Source organism: Lepidochelys kempii, chromosome 10 (assembly GCF_965140265.1).
Source record: "Lepidochelys kempii isolate rLepKem1 chromosome 10, rLepKem1.hap2, whole genome shotgun sequence".
Lineage (NCBI taxonomy): Eukaryota > Metazoa > Chordata > Testudines > Cheloniidae > Lepidochelys > Lepidochelys kempii.
The window spans coordinates 33,493,531-33,516,355 of record NC_133265.1 but is presented as its reverse complement, the minus strand read 5'-3'; the positions used below and the strand labels follow the sequence as shown (position 1 = coordinate 33,516,355).

Below are 22,825 nucleotides of genomic sequence, written 5' to 3'. Positions count from 1 at the left end.
TTGTGTGCCATGTGAACATTTCAGTTTTTTCGTTTTAAAGCATTAACTGTTATGCCCAGCTAATAAAATTTGCTTCCATGAAACTTATTGCCTGTATGATCAAATGTGCAAACACAAAAGGTCACTTGTATACCAGAAGACTTTTTATTGGATTTACATTCATGTACAATCCCAACAGTAGTTAGTAAATTTGAATTCTGCTGAGAAAAAATTATGAAAGAAATGATACTTGGAAAAAAGATACAGATGAAGAACAAATGCTTTATATTGTGTTTTTTAAATTGTTCTATGGAATGTATTACATTTATTTGCAGCACATTGCATTCCATTATCCTGCAAACTTTTTCCAAGGCACTTAGAGCATAAAATGTGGTTATAGTGAGAAAAATACAACTCAGTCTTTTGCAGGTATATTGGTTCTTAAGGCTGGCCAGGTGTATGTATAGTGGTGGGGAGCAGGGGAGAGAATCATGAAAGGAGACGTGTAAGTGTACTGAGCTGAGTTTTTTATGATTTTATCACATCACAAAGTGTCTTCCCTATGGACCTATATAATTCAGTGCCATAAGATGTAATTCAGACCAAGAGCTTGGTAGGATTCAAAAATGGATTATGTGTTTGGATGAGAACGCACAGTTACACTAGATAGGATAAAAATATATAAATGAGATAAAAACGTATGCTTTGGGATATAAGAAAAACATACTAACAGCATGATGTTCAGAAGAGAAATTCCCCTTGGCATCTTATTCCAAAATTATCCATTATGGGTTTCTTGCATTGTCCTCTAAAGCATATGATGATAACCTGTGTCAGAGGTAGGATGCTAAATGAATTACAGGTCTGATCTTGCATGGAAATTCACATGGGAGGTATTTTGTGCTTTGCAGTGTTAATTTGTCAAAAATTATATTTTGAATTCTAATTGTACATGTGCCCAGAAGTTTATCAATGGGTGCATTTTTTTTATGGCTTTATAAATTTCAGGATAAATTCTGCCCTGTGCTGTGTTGTGGAACAGACCCATTACCCATGTGTAATCCTCTGCAGAACATAAGACAGGAATCTAGGAGGTGTGCATGAGGGGGCACGCTTTGCTGCACCTTTGAGGTCTCCTGCTATCTGTTAGGGTAATTCTTGAAGTTTTCTTTGTAGAGGTGATTCAATTTCTATTCCTGCTGTAGTTTCCTGACTTGGTCATAACCCTGTGTCCATACCATCACAGTTATTTCCACAGCAATCAATGTGATGTACCAAACAGAATGTTATGACTTCAGATGAAGAATAAGCGGTCATAAGAGATGAACTATTAAACAGTGATCTTGTTTTGATGCAATTGTCTCTAATAATAAAATGTGAAGAAAGACGCATACAAAAATCTTGCTACATAAGCAGAATTTTGTTTTTATGAAACATCAGCAGAAGAAATTCAGGTTATGGCCATGTACAGTGAAATAACTGGGACAGTTTAGGAATCTGACATATTCTTCTTTACGTGGTTTACACTTTCAATTTGAAAAACTTCTGTTAATTCATGCACGTTGCAAGCATCATAGACTGTGCAAAAACAGTGTGGCAACCAGAAGAGAACTGTCATCTTGATTATTGCTGCAAATTACTAAATATTAAATTCTGAACCAGATGTAATTCATGCAGTCTGTCACTACTCCACTTCATCTTGCATTTACCTTCTCCTTTGCCACACAAGAGAAAAATAAGTTTAAAAATTTAAACCACTTAATAAATACAACGTACGCTTTAAGTGCAATAACTTTTCAGTATTTGTATAATAAAATAACAGGTGTATAAGCATAGTATCAAGTATGACCTGGTGAGAACTCCCAGAGTAAGTCTGATATAGCAAAATGAACTGTTCTGTCTGAGAGGTGAAAGACCTCATCCCCACCAATCACAGGTAGAAGTAATTTAGTTCTTGTCTGTTGTTAAAAGCTTATTTGGTGCAACATTTTGAGGCAGCAGCCTTCTCTTGTGCAGTGAGAAGGAAGTTGGAGCATCCTAGGTCAGGATGCATTTTTCTGCCATATATAAGCAGGCATCTCACTATTTCTGGAGTTACCCTTATTCATAATGATAAATTGGTGTGTGTTTACTTCCTCTCTGTATAGTTTCTGCCTTTGTGTACTCTTCTGGGAGAAAGCCATAAGTTAATACAAAGCTTGGATCTTGTAGATATTGAATTTGAATCTGTTTTGTAGTAGCAACAGTCTTAAGTCTTTTTTTCTAAATTTTAGAGATGCAGTTCAAAGATATACAGAATCTTTGTATGGTTATACAGGATAAGAGCCAATGAAGGGTTGACCAGCTTGATGGTGCTGACTAGCTTCAGCTCATTGACGTCAATGGGAATTGAGACTACTTGGCTTCTTGCAGGTTCAGGACCATAGTGCTTTACACAGGGTTGACTATCATTCTGGTATGATGATGTTGGTATTTTTATGCAGCACGTTGAAAGCTGAAGGTTTCTTACAGTAAAGTGTATAAAATCCATTGTTTCCGAGTCTCCCGTGGGCATGTGATCTCTTCCTTATGTATATTTGGTATATGCTTCAGTGCTGTACACTTTTGCACAGGCTCTCAAAGCTAAATTGCCAAGCAAAGAAAAAAGTGTGCTTCAGGGATTTAGAATTTAACATAAAAATACAACATTGAGGCCACATTTATACAGCATAAAGGAACAGTAAAGAACGTAAGTTTTGTTTCATTGTTAATTTTTACAATGTGTCATGGGTTTGCTCGTTTATAATGTTGCTTAAATTATTCTTTATAGTAGGTTAAGGTAACAATGATTAAATTACATCTAAATATGTGTATTGTATATCTATATTAAGAAGACACTTCGTGGGAGAGAGTTTCAGAATATAATATATATATAATGAGGGTATAGTTGCATTAAATTGATGCTTCCTTTTAGATGAAGGAATGTAAACCCCACATTTCCTTGAACTGAAAGAAATGCTTTAGGAGCTTTTGTGATTCAAAAGGAGATATGAGCAGGTAGACTTTTCACCCCTTTAATATTGCCAGTTGCTGAAAAAATAATCTGAAGCTAATTTAAAAACAAAATAAACAGTACCTATTGTGCTACATGTCTGACATTTGACAGTAATTTTACAGTTATGCAGCACTACAAATATTTGCCTGGCAAGAGAATTTCCTCCCCTTGAGTTAGTATCTGTTCATTCATCAGAGGTGGGTTGTCTCTCCTTCACTGCACTATGTGGAGGCTGCAGAGCTGTTAGTTTATGGAGGCCAAACCAAAGGGACTTGCCTGTTGACTTTCTGTTCCATACAGTTTGTGCATTTCATGCTCCTTTCAGTAAGAGCCAGCTTTTAATTTTAAGCATTCTTTTCTCATCATTCCACCTTTTTAGAGGAACAGAATAGACTTAAATTATATACGTGTGAAAATGTTTTACCTGTTACAAGCAAGGCTGAAAAAATGCATTCACTGTGTCGGTATGGTGAGACAGGAAGCTTTCCTAGGTGGGTGCCAAATTTTAAGATTTCATTTTAAACCCCTGAAATTTCTAGTTTTTATGGCTGTAAAGATAATCTTACACTATGTTTGGAACAAATAGCGTGTCTTCCTGGTCAGTGGATGGATAGCTTCAGTGGCCTTGCTGCTGTTCAGAGTTTTGCAAGCTACAGCAAATAAAAAATCTGACATGTTTTTTGGCTGTAGCTTTTCAGAATCCAGCGGGCAGCTTGATGTGACAAAAATCACATCAGTTTTGCTGCTGCTTTTGAAATATGAGCAATAGCAGAGGGAGGATCTGGATTTACTCACTGGAGCAGAGGGACTGAGATCTGAGTAGTGAAGATACTCCTCAAGAAGCAGCCAAAGAAGGGATGGAGCTGTGGAGACTGCATATCCCTCAGCAGCAGGAGGCTCTTTGGTGTCAGAGGGAAGCAGAACAGGCGTGCTGCTTTTACCTTTTAGCTGTTAGATAAAGTTTTGTGGAGTATCCAATTGAGACACCTAACCAGAGGTTGATTTGAAAGATGATTACTCCTTACTCCAAAGAAGAGTCTATGGCAAGCATCTTGATAGGAATTCCACTGCTGTCTTCTTTCCGGCAGCCCGAGGTAGGGGGAGGTTGGTTTCTCACTTGGGTGTTACCCTCATTTTTACTTCTGGCTGTTAACTGTGAGTGTGTTAAGGGGAGCCTGGGAGGAGAGAGAGGTTAGAAAAATCTAGTAGACATTTTGGGGAGATGAGACAGTCTGAGATACGGGACATAGAGGGTGAGAAGGGAAAGAGGAAATACATTGAAGACCATTCGGGGAAAAGATACATTACAGAGGTGTGAAGCCAAAAGGGTAAGAAGATGTGGAAAAAAGCAATAGACTTTTAGAAAGTTATGTTAAAGAAAGATTAAATAGAAAGTTGACTGCCTCGTTAGAGTTTAAATATAGTATACCCCAATTGTATTATTTGGGATGTTTCAGAGTAGCAGCTGTGTTAATCTGTGTTCGCAAAAAGAAAAGGAGTACTTGTGGCACCTTAGAGACTAACAAATTTATTTGAGCATAAGCTTTCGTGAGCTACAGCAGCTCACTTCATCGGATGTGGCTACTGGAGTGAATGATTTTTTTAACCCTGACTGGTGGTATTAAACCTCAGACTAGTACATGTAAATTTTTGAAATAGCAAATGTGACCCTTTATACTGTAATTGAAAGACTATAGAAAAAGCATTTATCTAAATCTTTCAATTACTTTACTTTGTGTAATCAGTTTCAATATTTGAGAAGTCAGTCAGTTCCTCCTTTGTTTGGGTTTTGCACACAGGGACAGGGCAACAAATTAGACAAATAGGAAAATGTTGGCCCTGAAACTACATTTAACTCACATTTTGAGGTTGACTCCATTTTGAGTTGGCAGTGTCCTTTTTATCTCTGACCATTTATACTACATATCTCCACTTTTATCCAAAGGTCTGAGTGCTGTTCCTCTTGTCTAGGACACCACTGTGCTGCTAGAAGAGAAAATGGCAGAATGAAAGGAGACCATCCCTGCCCAAAGTTCAAAGTCACCCTCTCTATTATATTGAGTGGGGGAACTGTTCTGTGCTCATGGTCCTGCTCTGTCTGGATCCTTTTGGAAGGATGGACCTATTCATGGCATCAGTTTTATTTCTTTAGGGTAACCATAGAAGAGAGCCTTGGTAACTGATGCACTGGTTCAGAAATGGACAAACCAGATTTTGTCTTTCCTCCTAATCCCCAATTCAAGAAAGGTGTTCAGAAGTTCAAGTGCAAAGGAGTCTGGATAGTTATCCAATCACCTATTCTGTTATGTGGGCTGTGGCTTATGAGACTCTGTTTTCAAGATAAGTACTTTTGGATGCAGTCATTTTTACCTTGTTTTTTCAAGAAAAAAATCCATCAACTAGGTGTATCCCAACAGTTGGAAAAGATTAATATTCTGCTGTAGAAAAGCCATGTGTTTTTCAGGAAAAAATCAAATCAGTTGGTTTTTTAATTTGTTTGTTTTCTTTGAACATCTATTGTACTCATTTAAATGAATATAGTATATATGTGTATCTGTTATATAATTTTGATACTCAAAATAGGCTCTAATATTTTTGTGAATTAAATTTTAACTGTTCTAAAAAGTGTTGAGGACCTAAGTGTGCTTATGCCTGTTATGAAACAATAAGACAGTTTTATTAAACTGTCTGGAAGCCTAGAGGGGATGGGAATGGGACAGACTGGAGAGAGCAGCATGGTTAGTGGGTTTCTGTTCATCTTGGAAACCCAACATTGACACAGATCAATTGAAGGTTATGCCATATAATCTGAAATGTCCCACCCTGATTTTGGTAGTTTCACCTGCCTGTTATGCTAAATAGCATCAAATGAACAATACAAAAAACAAAACAAAAAAAAACAGTTGAAGTATTATGCCCAGAATATAATCTTCCAGGAAGATCTAAGATTGTATATCCACTGAATACCGCATATGGAAAAACATGAAAAAATAAACAAGAGCTAAAGAATCAACAGTGATATTATTGGATGATGATTGATTGAACATAAGAAATGATCTGATAATAGTAGTAAGTATTCATACAAGGGAAAATGTGTCCTTTCTAAATGCTGTTGATTCTCTCTTTGAGAAGAAAATGGCAGAGTAAGTATCCAAGCTGCTGAAGAGGCCATCCAAGAATGGAGAAAAAAGTACAATAAAGTATGATAGCTCCTTTTTTCTCAGAAAGGATACCAAAAAAAAATGGAACTAGATTAGAGAACTTCTCAGGTGCAGCCATCCAAAAATCTGATGCATGAGGATTCCATACACTATTTACTACTTTCTCCACAAGGCTAATGTACATTGTGGAAGCTTTGTCTCTGCAACAGCCATCAGATCCAAGATTACAAGATTTACCCCAGGCATGAAATAGATCATGAGTTTTCCAGACTTTGTCCATTCTAAAACCAGCTACAGTTTTATTGCTTTAACCCCAATCCCAGAATCCTTTGTTGGATTAGGGTTGAGGTGCCTTGGATGGATATTGAGTGGAGTGAATCATTCAATCATAGAAGATTAGGGTTGGAAGAGACCTCAGGAGGTCACCTAGTCCAACCCCCTGCTCAAAGCAGGACCAACCCCAACTAAATCATCCCAGCCGGGGTTTTGTCAAACCGGGCCTTAAAAACCTCTAAGGATGGAGATTCTACCACCTCCTTAAGTAGCCTATTCCAGTGCTTCACCAACTTCCTAGTGAAATAGTTTTTCTAATATCCAACCTAGAACTCCCCCACAGAGTGCTTCAGCTTCTTGCCCCCTCCCTTCTGTCCCTCCCTCCTGCATTGTTCTGCTTCAAGAACGCATAATTATAAAATGGCGTGAAGCCATTTGAGTGATTTGATGGGGGTGGGATGAGGTGCAGATGGTCCAAAGTAGTTCACTCTTTTTTCCATTTTTGAGCATACTTTCCGGGAGCAGAGTGTGGGGGGTTTTTTTGTTTTGTTTTTTTTTTAAAGGGAGGGGGGACACTAAGTGCCATTGGGGGCAGCATAGCAGAATGAGGGAGCAGAGCTTCTACTTTCCTCATTTTACTTTCCCTTAGAACTTAGTAACTGTTGGGTTTTTGGCAAATTTAGCATTGTCTGTTGCCCCTTAGAGGCACAATCTCAGTTTAAGAAATGCTGACCTAGATGTATGAAGTACCTTAATCTCTATCAAGGGGCATGGCTACCTGGAAACTTCAAAGTAATGTTGCGGGAGCGCTTTGAAGTGCGAGTGTGGTCATGTGTGAGCGCTGGGAGAGTGCTTTCCTAGCACTCCTGGTAATCCACCTCCACAAGGGGATTGGCTCCAAGCGTTGGGAGCCTGTTTACACTAGCGCTTTAAAGCGCTCTAACCTGCTGTGCTCAGGGGGGTGATTTTTCACGCCCCTGAGCCAACAAGTTAGAGCGCTTTAAAATGTAAGTGTAGCCAAGCCCAAAGATGGTCTTTCCCCTAGCCCCACTAGTCCTGTCAGCACTGCTCACTATATCCCACCTGTGAAGGATAGGAGACACTAACCTGAGAAACTTTCCTTACCTTAGTTTCCTTAGACTAGTCTGTTCCACCAACACTCCCCGAAGCCAAGGATTTTATCTGTACTTTGTTTACATTTATCTTTCTAGGGTTGTTACTCTTATGAGACACTTTGCTTACATTTACCATAATCTTAGTATGGGTTTTAGCTTTGAGAGTACTGTATTTGAGACAGGGAGTTAGTGAGACAGGAGCCAGCCTGTGCCACCTTCACGACAGCTCTGCTGCTTCCTAGTGACTGAACTGGAGGATCAGCAGTCCCTATTTCCGTAACAAGGAAGGAACATTTTTGTTTTCAGTAAGTATGCAATGGAGTAAACTTAAAAAATGAAACTGGTGTCTTTGTAAAAAGAAAAAGCAAACCTTACTGATTATTGGGATTGGAGGGAAATAAGATTCTCCAAACACTGAAGTTAATTCTTTCTGAATGTAAGGTAGTTGGATTATTTTCAGTACCTAAGTTTGGTTACACAAATGACAAGAATGTTAATTTTAAACTGACCTCATAAAACAGCCCCAAATAATTAACTAAACATTAACATGCAGAAACAGAGATGTGGCCATCATATTCTGTCTGGATATTGATTTATTACTTAGCTGCTTTTTCTGACTAGATTACAATTTGAATTTAAAAGGTTGTTTCAATCAATTTTTCTAAAACCTAAAAACTGTTGTACATTTAACTTTTATAAAGTTAAATTAAAAAAATACAAAAGATAAAATAATTTGCTTTAGAAAGTGTTTGTATAAATTCTCTGTAGCTTAGAATATGTCTTCACTGAATATGTGACAGCTGCGCTGCTCTAGTATTTCATTGTAGACACTGCCTATACCAGGGGGAAGGGTTCTCCTGTTAGCATAGATAATCCACCTCCTCAAGAGGTGGTACAATTCTTCTGTCGACCAAGCACTGTCTTCTCCTGGGGTTAGGTGGATATAGCTGTGTCTCTCGGGGTGTGGATTTTTCACATCCTTGAGAGATGTAGTTGTGCTAATGTAAGATCCCAGTGTAGACCATCCCTTCATCTAGAAAGACGCTACTTTATAAAATGTCAGGGTTGCAAAGAAACTACTTACTACCAAGTTTCTATCTCCAAATCCAAATATGAGGTTCATTATAGGTTGCTATTGAAAATATTAAGTGTTGATAGCAATCACTGATATGTCTTTGTGGTTATGTACGCTAGATGTAGGATGCTTTTCTTTTGGTGATCAGAAGGTTTTGGATTCATCATAAAAATGTGTGGTTCCTCAAAAATGAGATTCTAGTGGTATCCACCAAAATCATGAGATGGGCTTAAAAATCCTGAGATTTTACAAATTGGATTTTGAGTCTGAAGGGTGCACTTGGGCTACATTTGTAAACTGTTCTTTGCAATGAAGGGATAGAAACTTTCTGCATATGAAAGCTGAGATTCTCACTGAATCACATTCCAGTAAGGGCTGGGTCTCTTAAGAAAAACACCAAATATTGTGACACTTGTGATTAAAATTGAAAGAGTTGGCAACACTGATTTCTCTTCTGGTATGTCTTCACTGCAGAGTTAGCATGGGCTCTTACTTGGGTGTTGGCGCTTACTACTCTCCCATCAACACACAAGTCACTCATCTGAGTTAAGAGATGCTTGAAAGTTTGAAAACTGGGCTAGCTGGTACAGTTGAGGTTGTGGGTTAGAGTCTGGGTTCTGCTTTCACTGAAGCTGGTAACTTCCCTGCTTTGACGAGAGCACACAGGCTCAATCAGTTGGTTGTAGATATTGCTTCAGTGCCTTCCAACATTTCCCTCTGTGCCCAGAAGGCAGACAGAATATCCCACAATTCATTGGGAAAGAACCATAGAGCTTACTGCAGCCCAGAGAACAGTGGGATGCCCGCAGAAAGCCTAACAATATACAAGGGAGAGTGCAGCACCAGTGAGGACACAGTAACTTGGGTAGGTTTTTGCAGGGTGGCTGTTCATACCCAGCCAGGCTGATGCAGGTGTTCAGACCTGGATGCTGATCACTCAGACTAACTGACTATGATGTGAAGACCTGCACTTTTTGGATTCAGAATAAAGAAGTTTTACTTTAGTCTCCTAGCCCTGGTCTACACTAGGACTTTAGGTCGAATTTAGCAGCGTTAAATCGATGTAAACCTGCACCCGTCCACACAATGAAGCCCTTTATTTCAACTTAAAGGGCTCTTAAAATCGATTTCCTTACTCCACCCCTGACAAGTGGATTAGCGCTTAAATCGACCTTGCCGGCTCGAATTTGGGGTACTGTGGACACAATTCGATGGTATTGGCCTCCGGGAGCTATCCCAGAGTGCTCCATTGTGACCGCTCTGGACAGCACTCTCAACTCAGATGCACTGGCCAGGTAGACAGGAAAAGAACCGCAAACTTTTAAATCTCATTTCCTGTTTGGCCAGCGTGGCAAGCTGCAGGTGACCATGCAGAGCTCATCAGCAGAGGTGACCATGGTGGAGTCCCAGAATCGCAAAAGAGCTCCAGCATGGACCAAACGGGAGGTACGGGATCTGATCGCTGTATGGGGAGAGGAATCTGTGCTATCAGAACTCGGTTCCAGTTTTCGAAATGCCAAAACCTTTGTGAAAATCTCCCAGGGCATGAAGGACAGAGGCCATAACAGGGACCCGAAGCAGTGCCGCGTGAAACTGAAGGAGCTGAGGCAAGCCTACCAGAAAACCAGAGAGACGAAAGGCCGCTCCGGGTCAGAGCCCCAAACATGCCGCTTCTATGATGAGCTGCATGCCATTTTAGGAGGTTCAGCCACCACTACCCCAGCCATGTTGTTTGACTCCTTCAATGGAGATGGAGGCAATATGGAAGCAGGTTTTGGGGACGAAGAAGATGATGATGATGATGAGGTTGTAGATAGCTCACAGCAAGCAAGCGGAGAAATCGGTTTTCCCGACAGCCAGGAACTGTTTCTCACCCTGGACCTAGAGCCAGTACCCCCCGAACCCACCCAAGGCTGCCTCCTGGACCCAGCAGGCGGAGAAGGGACCTCTGGTGAGTGTACCTTTTAAAATACTATACATGGTTTAAAAGCAAGCATGTGAAAGGATTACTTTGCCCTGGCATTCGCGGTTCTCCTAGATGTACTCCTAAAGCCTTTGCAAAAGGTTTCTGGGGAGGGCAGCCTTATTGCGTCCTTCATGGTAGGACACTTTACCACTCCAGGCCAGTAACACGTACTCGGGAATCATTGTAGAACAAAGCATTGCAGTGTATGTTTGCTGGCATTCAAACAACATCCGTTCTTTATCTCTTTGTTTTATCCTCAGGAGAGTAAGATATAATTCATGATCACCTGGTTGAAATAGAGTGCTTTTCTTCAGGGCACACTCAGAGGAGCCCATTCCTGCTGGGCTGTTTGACTGTGGCTAATCAGAAATGTTCCCCGCTGTTAGCCACAGGGAGGGGGGAAGGTTGAGGGGGTAGCCACGCGGTGGGGGGAGGCAAAATGCGACCTTGTAACGAAAGCACATGTGCTATGTATGTAATGTTAACAGCAAGGATTACCCTGAAAGAGTGTAGCCACTGTTTTATAAAATGTCTTTTTAAATACCGCTGTCCCTTTTTTTTTCTCCACCAGCTGCATGTGTTTCAATGATCACAGGATCTTCTCCTTCCCAGAGGCTAGTGAAGCTTAGAAAGAAAAAAAAACGCACTTGCGATGAAATGTTCTCCGAGCTCATGCTGTCCTCCCACACTGACAGAGCACAGACGAATGCATGGAGGCAAATAATGTCAGAGTGCAGGAAAGCACAAAATGACCGGGAGGAGAGGTGGCGGGCTGAAGAGAGGGCTGAAGTTCAAATGTGGCGGCAGCGTGATGAGAGGAGGCAGGATTCAATGCTGAGGCTGCTGGAGGACCAAACCAGTATGCTCCAGTGTATGGTTGAGCTGCAGCAAAGGCAGCTGGAGCACAGACTGCCACTGCTGCCCCTCTGTAACCAACCGCCCTCCTCCCCAAGTTCCATAGCTTCCACACCCAGACGCTCAAGAACGTGGTGGGGGGGCCTCCGGCCAACCAGCCACTCCACCACAGAGGATTGCCCAAAAAAAAGAAGGCTGTCATTCAATAAATTTTAAAGTTGTAAACTTTTAAAGTGCTGTGCTTAAAGTGCTGTGTGGCATTTTCCTTCCCTCCTCCACCACCCCTCCTGGGCTACCTTGGTAGTCATCCCCCTGTTTGTGTGATGAATGAATAAAGAATGCATGAATGTGAAGCAACAATGACTTTATTGCCCCTGCAAGCGGTGATTGAAGGGAGGAGGGGCGGGTGGTTAGCTTACAGGGAAGTAGAGTGAACCAAGGGGCGGGGGGTTTCATCAAGGAGAAACAAACAGAACTTTCACACCGTAGCCTGGCCAGTCATGAAACTGGTTTTCAAAGCTTCTCTGATGCGTACCGCGCCCTCCTGTGCTCTTCTAACCGCCCTGGTGTCTGGCTGCGCGTAAGCAGCAGCCAGGCGATTTGCCTCAACCTCCCACCCCGCCATAAACGTCTCCCCCTTACTCTCACAGATATTGTGGAGCACACAGCAAGCAGTAATAACAGTGGGAATATTGGTTTCGCTGAGGTCTAAGCGAGTCAGTAAACTGCGCCAGCGTGCCTTTAAACGTCCAAATGCACATTCTACCACCATTCTGCACTTGCTCAGCCTGTAGTTGAACAGCTCCTGACTACTGTCCAGGCTGCCTGTGTACGGCTTCATGAGCCATGGCATTAAGGGGTAGGCTGGGTCCCCAAGGATACATATAGGCATTTCAACATCCCCAACAGTTATTTTCTGGTCTGGGAATAAAGTCCCTTCCTGCAGCTTTTGAAACAGACCAGAGTTCCTGAAGATGCGAGCGTCATGTACCTTTCCCGGCCATCCCACGTTGATGTTGGTGAAACGTCCCTTGTGATCCACCAGAGCTTTCAGCACTATGGAAAAGTACCCCTTGCGGTTTATGTACTCGGCGGCTTGGTGCTCCGGTGCCAAGCTAGGGATATGGGTTCCGTCTATGGCCCCACTGCAGTTAGGGAATCCCATTGCAGCAAAGCCATCCACTATGACCTGCACATTTCCCAGGGTCACTACCCTTGATATCAGCAGATCTTCGATTGCGTGGGCTACTTGCATCACAGCAGCCCCCACAGTAGATTTGCCCACTCCAAATTGATTCCCAACTGACCGGTAACTGTCTGGTGTTGCAAGCTTCCACAGGGCTATCGCCACTCGCTTCTCAACTGTGAGGGCTGCTCTCATCTTGGTATTCTTGTGCCTCAGGGCAGGGGAAAGCAAGTCACAAAGTTCCATGAAAGTGCCCTTACGCATGCGAAAGTTTCGCAGCCACTGGGAATCGTCCCAGACCCGCAACACTATGCGGTCCCACCAGTCTGTGCTTGTTTCCCGAGCGCAGAATCGGCGTTCCACTGCATGAACCTGCCCCATTAGCACCATGATGCATGCATTGTCAGGACCCATGCTTTCAGAGAAATCTGTGTCCATGTCCTGATCACTCACGTGACCGCGCTGACGTCGCCTCCTCGCCCGGTTTTGCTTTGCCAGGTTCCGGTGCTGCATATACTGCTGGATAATGCGTGTGGTGTTTAATGTGCTCCTAATTGCCAAAGTGAGTTGAGCGGCTTCCATGCTTGCCTTGGTATGGCATCTGCACAGAAAAAAGGCGCGGAACGATTGTCTGCCGTTGCTCTGACGGAGGGAGGGGCGACTGACGACACGGCTTACAGGGTTGGCTTCAGGGAGCTAAAATCAACAAAGGGGGTGTCTTTACATCAAGGAGTATTTCAGGCAGGACTTCACGGAGGGTTCCAATAAGAAATGGTGCACCTAAGTTATTGTTCTTATTGGAACAAGGAGGTTAGCCTGGCCTCTGTTTGATACATGGCTAGATTTACGTCGCTGCACCTCCTCTGTGAGTGACTGCAGTGTGACCTAGAGGAATTAGTCCCCTAGACAGGGGAGGAGGCAAATGAGTACAAAACAAATCTGGTCTATTTCTTGTTCTGACCCACTCCATCTATCTTTTACATCTTTGGCTGGCAGCAGACGGTGCAGAAGGACTGCATGCCATCGACATCTCATGGCTGCTTGGCAGAAGATGGTACAGTACGACTGCTAGCCATCCTCATCTCTTGCCTGCCTGGCAGAAGATGGTACAGTACGACTGCTAGCCATCCTCATCTCTTGCCTGCCCGGCAGAAGACGGTTCAATAGGACTGACTGCAGGACTAAAGAGAATGACCTGGTCAAGTCACTCTAAATTAAGTCCCTGCGCCCATGTCTGTCCAGGCGCTCCCAGCCGACGTGGCCAGGAGTACCTCGGACATGACAATGACGGCTACCAGTCATATTGCACCCTCTGCTGCCACAAGGCAAGGGGTTGCTGCTACTGTGTAGCAAAGCCGTACCCCATCTGCCAGCACCCAGGAGACATAGGGTGACGGTTACCTGAGCGGGCTCCATACTTGCCGTGGTATGGTGTCTGCACAGGTAACTCAGGAAAAAAGGCGCGAAATGATTGTCTGCCTTTGCTTTCACGGAGGGAGGGAGGGAACGGGGGCCTGACGATATGTACCCAGAACCACCCATGACAATGTTTTAGCCCCATCAGGCATTGGGATCTCAACCCAGAATTCCAATGGGCAGCGGAGACTGCGGGAACTGTGGGATAGCTATCCACAGTGCAACGCTCTGGAAGTCGACTCTAGCCTCCGTACTGTGGAAGCACTCCGCCGAGTTAATGCACTTAATGCATTTAGAGCATTTTCTGTGGGGACACACACACTCGAATATATAAAACCGATTTCTAAAAAAACGCCTTCTATAAATTCGACTTTATTCCGTAGTGTAGACATACTCTTAACTGCTGACACTCCTTGGATTTGAAAATGACAGACATAGAAACTAACAGAAAAGTTTGAATGTAAGTAATTATGTTTGAGTTTAGATTTTTTTTTTGTGTGTGTGTGTGGGGGGGTAAGGGGTGTGAGTGTGTTCATTTAACATGAGAATTGGGTCACTTAGTCATTTTGGCAAGAAGTATTTTTTTTATAGCTGCTGAGAGAATCACTTGCCTTTGTGGATTTGTAGCAAAAGTGCATATGCAAACTTGTGTGTTCTATTGCATTTTATTATAACTGTTTTAAAATGGATCTTGTATGTTGATGGGTTTTTTAGTGAACACAACACCAGCGACTGAAATATAAAAACAGGAAATGGAATCATTATCTTAATGGGATTTGAATACTGAATGTTTACAGATCCACGGTGTTAAGCTTTATGCTGTTTTTTTCTTATGTGCTTACTTTTGATAATAAGGCATGAACATTCTATTGTTTAGAATAGATTTGTCTCATTTTGCAGGGCATTAGGAATGGATAATATCTTTTTAGGTGTTCAGTGGACGTCTTCTGTTGCATTTTCTTATCTTTTGTATTATGTTTATAAAACTTCTTCCAGTCCCTATGGTGTGTGAGTACTTGGCTCTCAGGTCTCCCAAGAGCATGCACAGTGAGCAGGGAAGATGAAGCTTCGGGTACTTATGGTATGCTTTCCATCTGTTGGAATCAGAGCTTTGCAAAGCATCATTTTCCTCATTTTGTGAATGGAGAAACTGGATATGTCTGTACTACATGGACTGTACTGGCATAGCTATGCTGTTGTAGACCTGAAGTGTGAATACAGCCTACACTGACACACAGCTTTTTTTTCTGTCTGGTGTAGGAACACCACTTCTCCAAATGAAAGGTTTCAGAGTAACAGCCGTGTTAGTCTGTATTCGCAAAAAGAAAAGGAGTACTTATGGCACCTTAGAGACTAACCAATTTATTTGAGCATAAGCTTGCATCCGATGAAGTGAGCTGTAGCTCACGAAAGCTTATGCTCAAATAAATTGGTTAGTCTCTAAGGTGCCACAAGTACTCCTTTTCTTTCTCCAAATGAAGTTAGCTGAGTTGATAGAAGCCATCTTCTGTCAGCATCGCTGTATCTACACTGGAAGATGTGTCAACATAGCTATGCTGGTCAGTAATACTGTTTTTTCACTCTTCTGACCAACATAGTTATGTGTAGTTTTTTCAGTGTAGAGAAGGCCTGAGTTACAGAGAAGTTAGTAGCTAAAACTTCCAAATTTGGATGTCTACAGGTACACTTAAGCCCATATATAGGCACCTAAATAAATGGGAATTGCCGATGCTCAGCACCATTGAAAACTAAGTCATGTATTTAGTTGTCTAAGTATATATTTGGGTGTCTAGCTTTTTGGCACCCAAGAAAATTTTGGCCTCACTCGACTTGCTGAAGACCATGGTTAAGGCTATGACTTTGTTACTGGAAGTCACCCAATCCGTGACTTCAGCCTCTGAGGCTGGGAGCTGCAGGATCCTGTTGCCTCCTGCTGCAGTAGTGAGCTGTGAGGTACCCCACTGCCTGAGGCAGCAGCTCCCAGCCACCATGGGCGGCAGGTGGACCCCGGCAGCTCCCAGGCCACTGCAGCAGTGGCAGGGGGACCCTGGCAGCTCGCTGCCCTGGGGTAGAGGGACAACTGGAGCTTCCCACCATGGCGGCAGCAGGGGTACCCCCGCAGCCCTCTACTGCCACGGGGGGCAGTGGGATCCTGGCAGCTTTCTTCTGCCACAGAGGGCCCCAGGAGCTCTGAGCCCTCATGGGTGGTGGGGGCCCCTGAGCTCTCAGTCACCCGCAGCTGCCCCAGTCCCTTCCCAGTTTATCATGGATATTTTTAGTAAAAGTCAGGGACAGATCATGGGCTTCTGCGAATTTTTCTTTGTTGCCAGTGACCTGTCCCTGACTTTTACTAAAAATATCCATGACAAAATCTTAGCCCTAACCATGGTTGGTGGCAGTGACTGTTCCCTTTTTTTTCCCTGCCTCATTATTTTTCAAATAAAGTGAAAGTAAAAGCCAAAACAGCATCTTATTTTCTTTCCCCATTCTCCTTCTGTTTTCATCTCCTTTTTATTTCTCTCTTTATTCCTCAAGTGTTTCGTGTGAGCAATTTTATGAGCAGGGCTTTAAAAAAATCTATACTTCTCTGACATTTGGGAAGTTTGCTTGGGCAACTGCTGTTATCCTTTTCAGCATCTACGTTTTCGTTAGGAAAAAAAAAACTTTTAGCCCTTACGGTTTTGATGGTAAGCTTCAAAGATGGGCCAGGAGTAAACATGCATTATTGTCTTCCTGTGTCTGCAGACAGATGGCTTCATTAGAATTGGAAAAAGTACAGAGAAGGGCAACAAAAATGATTATGGGTATGGAACAACTTCTATATGAGGAGAGATTTAAAAGACTGCAACTGTTCATCTTAGAAAAGAGACTACTAAGGGGAGGAATATGACAGAGGTCTATAAAATCATTAATGGTGTGGAGAAAGCAAATAAGGAAGTGAAAATTATATTTTCATTGGGTAACACTTGGTTCATGTGTTACCTGATGAAATTAAAAGGCAGCAATTTTAAAAAAACAACAACAAAAGGAAATACTCCTTCACCCAATGCATAGTCAACCTATGGAACTCACTTTCAGGGGATCTGTGAAGGCCAAAAATATAATGGGGTTAAAAATAAAAAATTAGATAAGTTCATAGAGGATGGGTCCATGAGTGGCTGTTAGCCAAGATGATGAGGGATGCAACTTCATTCTCTGGGTGTCCCTAAATCTCCGACTGTTGGAAACTGGGTTTGGATGACTGGAGATGGATCATTCGATAATAGCCCTGTTCTGTTTATTTCTTCTGAAGCATTGGCCTCTGTTGGAGGACAGGACAGTGGGGTAGATGGACCATTGGCCTAACCCAGTATGGCCATTCTTATGTTTACTGCTATTCAGAGCTTGACCAAGCTTCAGCAGAATCAAAATTAACTATAGAGTCTTGTCAGTCTTGCTGTTGCAAATAAGGTTTTGAACAGCAATAATGAAAACTAACTAACGATTTAACTTTGCTGCTTGGGAAAGCAATGAGTAGCACTGAAAGTTAAGCGCTACAGTAGTTCACTGGGGCTGGTGGGACATGGAGAGATGATGGAATAATTTAGAAAAGAGAAATATAAAGAGAAATCTGGGGGGAGAAGAAACAAAGTAGAGGCAGAACGGTGTAGAAGAGAAATACAAAGAGGTCATGTAGGGGAGAGAAGGAAAAGATTAAATGTGAACTGAAGACAACAGCTTAAGGTATACAATGATCTCTTGTAGGAAAGAAAAATAAGTAATTTTCGCTGTATTGGTAAGAGAAGTTAACAAATTCAATGTAGTAATTAGGGTTTGAACAAAAAATCCGCTAAATGGAAAGTTGATAGTGTTACAGTTAGAGTATACAACAGTATTCACTAATTTTACATACTTATTTCCTTGTCACTGCTTTCAGAGTGTTCAGCTGAAGTCTGAGACGCAGCTAGACCCTAGCTGGCTCACATGTATAAGTACCTTCACAGAGAGAAAATACCAGATACTAACAGGTTCTTGACTCTAGCAGAGTAATGGCTGGAAGCAGAAGCCAGACCAATTTAAACTAGAAGTAAGGCCCTTGTTTTTAACAGTGAATGATTAACCACTGGAACAAATTACTAAGATAAGTGACAGACTCTCTATCTCTTGATATCTTCAAACCAAGGCTGGATACCTTTGTGGAAGACATGTTTTAGCCAATTAAACACAAATTATTGGGCTTAGTATATGGGTAACTGTGAAATATAATGGTGTCTGATGTATAGGAGGTTTGACTACATGATCTAATGGTCCCTTCTGGTTCTAAACTCCATCTGTTTTAATGACTGCCTCTTTTTTTTTTTTTTTTTTTGTAGCCCAGATAAGTTATACAATACAGGGTTTGTTCTAAAACATGGTTTTCAACTTTTTTTCATTTGTGGACCTGTAAAAATTTCTGAATGGAGGTGCATAACCCTTTGGAAATCTTAGACATAGTCTGTGGACCCCCAGGGGTCCATTGACCACAGTTTGAAAACCACTGTTCTAAAATATGAATTATGTGCATCTCCCTCAATGACAAACTGCTGACCTGATGGATACATATGACCTGTGCTAAAATGTTTCATTTAATTAAAACCTGTCTGTTAATATTCACAACTAATAGTATTGGGAAGGGGCCATTTTGGTAAAGAAGTGTGTGCAGAAGGGAGGGTGGTAATCTGGGGAAGGGGAGTGGAGTTAAGGTAAAGATTGTTGTGTGTGGTAGTGGTAAAGTGGGTGGGGGAATAGAGGGTATGTACTATTAGTCTTTGATGTATTTTTCCACTTCCTTTTGGGGTTATGTCACTTGTGTAGCAACCTTAACGATTGCATAACGAATTCTTTTGTGTGTAAATAAGCTTACTGGCATAGGTCAATTTTTTATGCAGCTAGTATTCTAATGTGTATAGACATCAGAGTGGTTTATTTTACAATTTGTAAGCATCTAGAACTGTGTATAGACATTTAAATAATAAAGATACATAAATTAAAGTTATGGACAAATTTCCCTTCAAGTGACAAAGGTGCATTTTCAGCTCTTAGTAATGTTGGACAGATACAAAGTCAACTGCTCATTTATTCAAAATACCTAAATCAGTACATGATTATGGTGGTTTAATAATTTAAAAAATAACTATGGTTTGATATGAAAGTGAAATGGCTGACCAATGAAAGCCCTTTTCGAATTGTGAAATCACTCTTCAAGCAAGATAGGAATTGTTTTACAATTTGTGGAGTGGGAGAGGTTGTCCCCATTTATTATTACTTTTTATAATAATGTCACTATCAGCAGGAATGTTCTTACGGCCATTTAAATAAAAAGCTGAATTAGTGGGTATTTTTGAAGGTATTAGCACATTAACATTGAAAATACTATTATGAGGAAAATAACGTAGTTCTTCTGTATAATGTTTTTGGCATGATTCATCCTTCTCATACTCTAGTTATTTAATATCTTTTAAAGTTAGGACATAGAATGATAGGACTGGAGGGGACCTTGACAGCTCATCTAGTCCAGTCCCCTGCACTCATGGCAGGAATAAGTACATTAACTCCTTGCTTAACGTTATAGTTATGTTCCTGAAAAATACGACTTTAAGCAAAACGATGTTAAGCGAATCCAATTTCCCCATAAGAATTAGTGTAAATGGGGGTGGGGGAGGTTAGGTTCCCGGGAAATATTTTTCACCAGACAAAAAGCTAATATATATAATGTGTGTATGTTTATGCATATGTACACACACACACAGAGTATAAGTTTTAAACAAACAATTTAATACTGTACACCGCAATGATGATTGTGAAGCTTGGTTGAGCTGGTGAAGTTAGAGGGTAGGATATTTCCCAGGGAATGCCTTACTGCTAAATGATGAACTAGCATTCGGCTGAGCCCTCAAGGGTTAACACGTTGTTAATGTAGCCTCACACTCTACAAGGCAGCACGAATGGAGGGAGGGGAGACAGAAACACACACCCTGTGTGTGTGTGTGTGAGAGAGAGAGAGGGAGATGTGCATCTCTCCTGTGAATACACTGACACCACATTTTAAGTACATTTAAAAAGATCAGGAAGTTGAGACAGCAGTTGCTGCCAGCTCTCTCTATCCTGAGCCCTCTTGTGTCTCCCCCCGCTCTATATGGAGAAGGGGTAAGTGGAGGGCAGGAGTAGGGGGGAGGGGGACACCCTGACATTAGTCCCCCTCTTCCCCTCTCCCCTGCAAAGCAAGCAGGAGGCTCCTAGGAGCAGCTCTAAGGCAGAGGGCAGGAGCAGCACATGGCAGTGGGGGGGAGGGACAGCTGAACTGCTGGCAGTTGGTAGCCTGCTGACCAGCTTCCGCAAAGGGAACTTAAGGGAGCGGGGAGCTGCTGGGGGGCTGCTGGTCCACCCTGGTTCCAAGCCCCCACCAGCTAGCTGCAACAGGCTGCTCTTCCTGCAAGCAGTGGACAAAGCAGGCGGCTGCCAAACAGTGTTGTAAGGGAGCATTGCACAACTTTAAATAAGCGTGTTCCCTAATTGACCAGCAACATAACATTGTTAACTGGGACGACTTTAAGTGAGGAGTTACTGTATTATCTAGACCATCCCTGACAGTGTTTGTCTAACCTGCTCTTAAAAATCTCCAATGATGGAGGTTCCACAACCTCTCTAGGCAATTTATTCCAGTGCTTAGCCATCCTGACAGGACATTTTTCCTAATGTCCAACTTAAACCTCCCTTGCTGCAATTTAAGCCCATTGCTTCGTGTCCTATCCTCAGTAGTTAAGGAAAACAGTTTTTCTCCCTCCTCCTTGTAACAACCTTTTATGTACTTGAAAACTGTTATCATGTCCCCTCTTAGTCTTCTCTTCTCCAGACTAAACAAACCCAGTTTTTTCAATCTTCCCTCATAAGTCATGTTTTCTAGACCTTTAATCATTTTTTTTGCTCTTCTCTGGACTCTCTCCAATTTGTCCACATCTTTCCTGAAATGTGGCACCCAGAATGGACATAATACTCCAGTTGAGGCTTAATCAGCGCAGAATAGAGCAGAAGAATTCCTTTTTGTGTCTTGCTTTCAACACTCCTGCTAATACATCCCAGAATGATGTTTGCTTTTTTGCAACACCATTACACTGTTGACTCATATTTAGCTTGTGGTCCACTATGACCCCCAGATCGCATTCCGCTGTACTTCTTCGTAGGCCGTCATTTCCCATTTTGTATGTGTGCCGCTGATTGCTCTTCCTGAATGGAGTACTTTGCATTTGTCCTTACTGAATTTCATCCTATTTACTTCAGACCGTTTCTCCAGTTTGTCCAAATCATTTTGAATTTTAATCCTATCCTCTAAAGCGTATACCACTCCTCCCAGTTTGGTCCACAAACTTTATAAGTGTACTCTCTATGCCATTATCTAAATAATTGATGAAGATAAACTGAACAAAACTGGATCCAGAACTGATCCCTGTGGGACCTCACTCGTTATGTCCTTCCAGCATGACTGTGAACCACTGATAACTACTCTCTGGGAACGGTTTTCCAACCAGTTTTACACCCACCTTATAGTAGCTCCATCTAGGTTGCATTTCCCTAGTTTATGAGAATGTCATGTGAGACAGTATCAAAAGCTTTAAAGTCAAGATATACCATGTCTACCCCTCCCCCCACCCCATCCACAAGGCTTGTTACCCTGTCAAAGTAAGCTATCAGGTTGGTTTGACACAGTTTGTTCTTGACAAATTCATGCTGACTGTTACTTATCACCTTATTATCTTCTATATGTTTGCAAATTGATTGCTTAATTATTTGCTCCATTATCTTTCCAGATACAGAAGTTAACCTGACTGGTCTGTAATTCCCTGGGTTGTACTGACATCCTTTTTGTAGATGGGCACTATATTTGGCCTTTCCAGTCTTCTGGAATCTCTCCAGTCTTCCATGACTTTTCAAAGATAATCACTAATGGCTCAATTATCTCCTCAGTCAGCTCCTTGATTATTCTAGGATGTATTTCATCAGGCCTTGGTGACTTGAAAACATCTAATCTGTTTAAGTAATTTTTACCTTGTTTTTTCCCTATTTTAGCCTCTTCTGATCCTATATCATTTTCACTGGTATTCACTATGTTAGACGTCCAATCACCACTAACCTTCCAAGTGAAAACTGAAACAAATGAGTCACTCAGCACCTCTGCTAGTTCCACATTTTCTGTTGTGTCCCCGTCCCCCCCATTGAGTAAGGGGCCTACTCTGTCCTTGCTCTTCCTCTTGCTTCTAATGTATTTTGTAGACTGTTTTCTTGTTATCCTTTATGTCTCTAGCTAGTTTGATCTCATTTCGTGCCTTGGCCTTTCTAATGTCTCTCCCCATCCTTGCGTTATTTGCTTATATTCATTCTTTGTAATTTGACCTAGGTTTCCACTTTTTGTAGGACTCTTTTTTTTTTTGACTTTTAGATCATTGAAGATCTCTTGGTTAAGCCAGGGTGGTCTCTTGCCATACTTCCTATCTTTCCTATGCAGTGCCCTTTCCTTGTGCCTTTAATAATGTCTCTTTAAAAAACTGCCACCTGTCTTCAATTGTTTTTCCCCTTAGATTTGCTTCCCATGGGATCTTACCTACAAACTCCCTGAGTTTGCTAACGTCTGCCTTCTTGAAATCCATTATTTTTATTTTGCTGTTCTGCCTTTTATCATTTCATGATCACTTTCACCAAGCTGCCTTCCACTTTCAAATTCTCAACCAGTTCCTCCCTATTTTTCTAAATCA

General features: G+C 41.9%; 2 protein-coding genes across 9 annotated transcripts in view; both read left to right on the top strand.

Annotated features, from left to right (window-relative positions):
• CREBBP (CREB binding protein) overlaps positions 1-22,825 on the top strand; it is a 191,712-nt gene that overhangs the window by 4,159 nt on the left and 164,728 nt on the right. The gene's annotated exons all lie outside the window — the stretch shown is intronic.
• LOC140918422 (uncharacterized) lies at positions 1,137-12,240 on the top strand. The gene is made up of 2 exons (XM_073362781.1): positions 1,137-10,588; positions 11,175-12,240. The coding sequence occupies exons 1-2, from the start codon at positions 10,006-10,008 to the stop codon at positions 11,672-11,674; spliced, it is 1,083 nt and encodes a 360-aa protein (XP_073218882.1). The 5' UTR covers positions 1,137-10,005; the 3' UTR covers positions 11,675-12,240.

Excerpts from the sequence above, each read along its gene's own strand:
- LOC140918422 (XM_073362781.1), top strand. The coding sequence starts at position 10,006 with ATGCAGAGCTCATCAGCAGAGGTGACCATGGTGGAGTCCCAGAATCGC. Across the intron at positions 10,589-11,174 it reads AGGCGGAGAAGGGACCTCTG|CTGCATGTGTTTCAATGATC; the intron begins GTGAGTGTACCT and ends TTTCTCCACCAG.